This window comes from Sinocyclocheilus rhinocerous, unplaced genomic scaffold (genome assembly GCF_001515625.1).
Source record: "Sinocyclocheilus rhinocerous isolate Xijiao unplaced genomic scaffold, SAMN03320098_v1.1 scaffold2046, whole genome shotgun sequence".
In the NCBI taxonomy this organism is placed as follows: Eukaryota; Metazoa; Chordata; class Actinopteri; order Cypriniformes; family Cyprinidae; genus Sinocyclocheilus; species Sinocyclocheilus rhinocerous.
In genome coordinates, this window is record NW_015639535.1 from 77,779 (window position 1) to 83,669 (window position 5,891).

General features: G+C 35.6%; 1 protein-coding gene across 1 annotated transcript in view; it reads left to right on the forward strand.

The window, feature by feature from the left end:
- The window catches only part of LOC107751466 (von Willebrand factor D and EGF domain-containing protein-like), a 75,213-nt gene that overhangs the window by 4,194 nt on the left and 65,128 nt on the right, over nt 1-5,891 (forward strand). Inside the window, exons 2-3 of the mRNA XM_016567212.1 lie at nt 4,477-4,661; nt 4,732-4,960. Of these exons, the coding sequence (XP_016422698.1) occupies nt 4,477-4,661; nt 4,732-4,960 (414 nt within the window). The remainder of the gene's footprint in view (nt 1-4,476; nt 4,662-4,731; nt 4,961-5,891) is intronic.

Consider the following 5,891-nt stretch of genomic DNA (forward strand, 5'->3'; position numbering starts at 1 on the left):
ATAGCGACCCCTAGAGGACGCAGTTCGAAGTTCCCATGAAAGGGAACTGGTTATGGAAATAATGAGATGGGGGAGGGGGACGATTTCACTCATGATAGTTTTGCATTCCCCAGAGAAACTTATCATTCACTCTCAAAGCATTTGTGTTCTCTCAACTTTGCGAATCAAAGCAAAAACTTTTGCTTTTGAAAGTTTTGTGTTGACCCCAAGAAATCAATGATTTGCTTGCGTTCCCTGCAAGAAACTTTGCATTTGCTCTTAAAACTTTTGCGTTCTCTTAACTTTTCCCAAACTTATGCGAGCAAGTACATAAATGGTGAAGGAAATAGTAGGAAAAACCATATTGCAACGCTTTCGCGAGTTAACAATTTTTTTTTTTTTTCCTCCAATTATAATGTTACTTTTTTTTGTTCACTGTTTTGTTTAGACTTTATATCTCAGAATGTGACTTTATTTCTTACAATATGACTATTTCTTATTAAAACTTTATTATACAATTACTTTTTTCCATTTATTTTTAGTTTGGGCTGACATCTTGTACATGTATTTATGCACTTTTCCAATTTCTTTCAGGTATTTATTGAGTTTAAACCCATTTGATTGATGGTTGAGTAGGCGGTCCTGTTGTCTGGTAAATGTCAGAATGCATTAGTGTCATAAGATCAGAGCATTGATTTGTGGTTAATTTAAAACACCAGCACATAGAACTATAAAAAGTTCATTGTGGAAACTTAGGTTCTTCTAGGACATCAGGTTGTCAAACCCATTTTGCTTTATTTATATTTCACTTCTTAAACCACCTGAAGATGTCAAAGGTTTTGACCACATATGGACATTTATCCATCTTCTAGTCTTTTGCAGTAACTGGCTTAGCACACAAAAAAAGTGTTTGCATTGTTCAAAAGTTGTGTGGTGTGCAACAGCAGTGACATGTTGAGAAAGTAGATGTGTCTGAAGTTTTCAGTGGAATTGCCTGATGAGGAAGTGTTTGAAATTCACCCCGTCCCTAAGTCAACAAATTAACCGGGCGATCCGAGGTGTTTACCCAGCAGCACTGTCCCAGCTTTGCTTTGAGAGCTGAGGGCTGAAAGTGTTTGTAGATCCTTTGACCTTGGGTAGCAAAATTTGACTGTGGTTGTCACCCCTGCAAGTACAGACAGAGACCAAATGTGCTCAGATATTTTCAACAAACGAAACTTCTGTTCTGTTTCTATGACGTGAGTTTTTGGTGTGATTTTTCTTTAAGGTTGAATGAATCTTTATTTTTCTGGCATGGTGTCTTATTTGTACACTTGTGTCACTTTTTATTATTATTTTATTTATAATAATTTCTAATATTTTTTTTTCACAGTTGTGATGTCACTTTGCTTTTGTCTCTTTTATATATTTTATTTAATTTTGTGTGATGTCAGTTTTCTTGTGTTTTTTTATGTTGTTTTTCTGTTCTGATATTTTGATTTTATTTTATACTATTTTGCTTTACAGTTGCGCTGACAAATATTATTTTATTTTACAGTTGTGATGTCATTTTGCTGTTGTCACTTGTTTATTTTACAATTGTGATGTAAATTTTCTGTCATTTTTATTTAGTTTTATTGTTTTATTTTAAATTTTGAAAACTGTTGTCTTTTTATTTTATTATATTGTATTTCAGTATTTTGCAGTTGTGATGTCACTTCTTTGTTATAATTTTTATTTTATTTTTTTTAAAGTCACTTATTTTATTATTATTTTATTTTACAGTTGTGATTTTCATCTACTTTGCTGTTGTCACTTATTTTATTTTATTTTACAGTTGTAATGTCACTACCATTTTTATTTTATTTTATTGGACTTTACAGTTGCAATGTCACTTAATGTCAATTTTATTTTATTTTACGGTTGGGATTTCACTTATCTTTTTATTTCAGTTATGATGATGATGATGATGATAATTATTATTATTATTATTATTAGTAGTAGTAGTAGTAGTAGTAGTAGTAGTAGTAGTAATAGTATTGTACCATAAGACGAATCAAACTACTCTATGAAGATTTCAAACATAATGTATTTCTGAATCTGTGAATGGTGTATGTTTGCATGGAAAGTAAGGCGAGCACCCAGTTGCTGCTTTTACTTTCATCTTGTCTTTAAGCCGACCACCTTGAAACTCCATTACCTCCTTTTAAGAAACGTCCCCTCAAATCATCCCTGCATCTCCCCACCAAACCATTATTAAAAATGTATAAAATGAACACTTAAATGTCTTTATCTTCATCTTGCTCCATTACACCTCTAAGAGTAAAGCTTAGGACGTAATTGCAGAGTAATGATCCTTGAATTAGGCTGGAAAGATCAGGGCGTTATGGACTCTAAACCAGCCGAGACATGAGCTCATCAGCGCTCCAGTGGGGCAGAAAGCCCTCTCGGCCCGGCCTCATCTTCCCTCTGGAAAGCAGATAGGATTAGAGGAGAGATTTTCTGCTCTTTTCCATGCCGGTCAAAAGTCACCTGCCCTTATTCTTTATGAGGACTTTTAGATGGTTAGTGGAAATGTGTTCCTTTGAACAAACTCTGTATTTGAGACTTGAGATGTAGCTAAAACTAGTTCTTAAATTTTTTTAGATGAAAATGTGAGTGCTTTACTATGCAATTCTTGTTGACAATATGCTAGAGTGTTCCTAGATGGTTGCTAAAGTGTTCTGGATGCTTAAATGGTTGATTACTTGTTCAAGAATCTAATGTCTCTGTCTTTTTAGACCACACTGACCAAAACTCTGGAATCTCGTCAGATGATACTATAATATTTTAATATTGCTTCTTTTGGCTTTTTTCTTTTTTGTTTTGTTGTGCTTTGCTGATGTTTGTTTTGTGTCTTGTTTGTGTTTTTGTACTGTTTTGCTTTTTTTTTTTTGACTTGCTGACAGTTTTATTTGTTTAATTGTGCTTTGGTGACAATTTATTTGTTACTTTGCTTGTTTGTCTTGACTCTTTTTGTTTTGTTGCACTTTGCTGATGTTTTGTTGTTTTGTTTTGATTTGCTTTGCTTGTTTCTCTTTGTTGTGTTGTACTTTGTTGACATTTTGTTTTGTTGCTTTGCTTTGTGTTTTGTTGTGCATTGCTGACATTTTTCTGTTTTGATTTGCTTTTCTTTTGTTCTGCTTTGCTTTCTTGTGCTTTCCTGACAATTTATTTGTTGCGTTGCTTTTTTATTTTTGTTTTTATTGTGCTTTGCTGAATTTTTGCTCTTTGTTTTTGCTCTTTGTTTTGTTATGCTTTTCTGAGCTGTGCTGACATTTGTTGCTTTTTTTTTTCTTTTTGTTGTGCTTTGCTGACAATTGTTTTGTTTGTTTTACTTTGCTTAGTTGCTCTGCTTTTTTCCTTTTTGTTGCTTTGCATTTGTATTTTATTTTATTTTTCTTGCTGACATTTTTTGCTTTGTTTGTTTGTTTTTGTTTTGTTGTGCTTTGCTGATATTTTTGTTCTGTTGCTTTATTTTTGTTTTTTGTTTTTGTTTACTGACATTTTGTTTTTTGTTTCTCTTTTTTTTTGTTGTTGCTTTAGTTTGCATTTTTTTTCTTCTTTGCTGACATTTTTTGCTTTGTTTTTGTTTTGTTAGGCTTTGGTGACATTTTTGTTTTGTTGCTTCACTTTTTTATTTTTGTATTGTTTGTGTGTTTGTTTTGTTTTTCCTCTCTTTTTTCTTTTGTTTCGTTGATTTGCTTTGCTGTTTTTCTTTTTGTTTTGTTTTTTGTGCTTTGCTGATATAAGCACCAAGTGAAAGTCATGTGTACTGTCTAAAGTCTACATTTTCCCACCAGTCTATTGTGTCTATAACGTCTGCTATCTGCCCTGTCTCAGCTTCCCACGTTCACTGGCAGAGATGGCATGACATCCAGCCCAAACTTTCTATTAGCATGTTCAGGGGAGCATTAGAGGATTACCAGTGTACTGCTGGCCTCAGGTGTCCTCATACAAAAAAAGCGAGACAGGTCCTGTCGATCTCCCTTCCCCACATAATTAGCCCCAATAGTGACATCCGACCCACTTCAGCTCTGAGATACAGGAAGGAGAAGGATAAGGTGTTACAGATGTGCTGTCTGAGGAAATGGCGAGAGATTAAAAAAGTTTTAGCCTGAAAGTCACACATCTGTTTTTGTCCCTCCGTTTTTCCGTGAGACCCAGACACATGTCGCCAATTCTGCCGACCTTTACGGTGTAAAGTTAGGAGCAAGGAAAAGGGGGTCAGATAAAGGTGCATTATTTTTACCCCAGATAAACGTCCGCAGCTGAGGAGGTCACTTTAACCCCCATTTGGGTTTTAATGAACCTGAGTGACGTTTTCAAGCCACCGTAATGACACAGTTTTCGACCTTCTCGCTCACTGTATTCTGAGCGCTGACCTTTGTCTTTGCCGAAAGGTTGTTTTAAACTCTTTTATGAATATTAAAGGTTGTAATTCAGTCTGTGCTTTGACTGTGTCCTTGGTTCTTCCAGCTCCAGAGTGCTATCCGGGCGGATACAGGACATTGAGAAACGCATATCGTAGTGTTGATTTCGACTCTACTGAACTTCAGAACACAGCGATACAGGATCTGATCTGTGACCATTCGCTGCCACCCGGATGGTACCGATTTTCCATAAACAACAAGCCTGCGGAAATGCCGACCCGCTGCGTTGAGGTGAGAAGTTGTCAATTAGTTCTGACTGGTTTCCAAACTGTGGTTTCTTGATCTCTGTTTCTTTTTGCAGATGAACCGCTGTGGGACACAGGCTCCAGTGTGGTTGTCTTTAAAGGACAGCTCTCTTCCGAGGCCCGGAGAAGTCAAGCAGTTCTCGGCCTGTGCCACTTGGCAGTTCTTCCATGGAAGCACCAAAGACTGCTGCCTTTTCCGTATCCCAATCTCGGTCCGGAATTGTGGAGAGTTCCTGCTCTACTTCCTGCAGCCGACACAGGGTTGCATGGGATACTGTGCGGAAGGTAGAATAATGTGACTCATTTTTGATGGTTTACAAACACAGGGGGAAAAAAGTACCTAGAATAAATTAAATGAAATAATGTGTTGGCGACATTTCATCCCAAAAATATCTAATATTAATAATTGTAATAAATATTATTAATAATTTTAATCATTAATATTAATAATTTAAAAATATGCTGGATTTTTATGAAAATAATGTCATCACACACAAAAAAGTAATGATTCTAAAAACATTTCATACTTCTGATTTTGGCGTGAGACCACAAAATTGATGTTTGAAATGAAAAGGCAGAATTAAATGTAATTGGAATTGATTTGCATCTTAGTGACATAATTCACCTGTAATAGCCTCTAAAACAGCGAGGCTTGGACCAGTAAAAGAAACAATGAAGAGTTTCTTTTTGGCCCATTTAATAGCACATCTATAGATGTTCCCTGCACAACAGCCCAGTGAGAAACTGCCATCTAATTTGTAGTGGGTGATCAATATTTCACTTTCTTTGGCTGTGTTTCCTCTCTGACTTTCTCCAACATCTTCTAGATCCATATAAATGACTGTATCATCAACCGTGTGTGAGAGTATTTTGGGTCATTTTTAGTTTAGGATCGATTTTGGTCGACTGAAGTTCTGCAGGGGAGCAAATCAGATTACTGAATTCATGTAGCAATATTTCACAGATTTATGACACTTCCATGACGGCTTCAAGAAGAAGGAAACTGTTTGGGTTTTAGAGTTTTGGCACGGGATGAAAGTCAGGGCTTCATTCCACAGCACTATGTATTATTTAAGGTGACATATAAGTCAGACTGATCCTCTGACAGAAAAGTAAGGTCTAAATTATTTAATAAATAATTAAATTAATCTGTCTGTCTGTTTGCCTGCCTGTCTGTCTGTCTGTCTGTCTGTCTATCTATCTATATGTCTGTCTA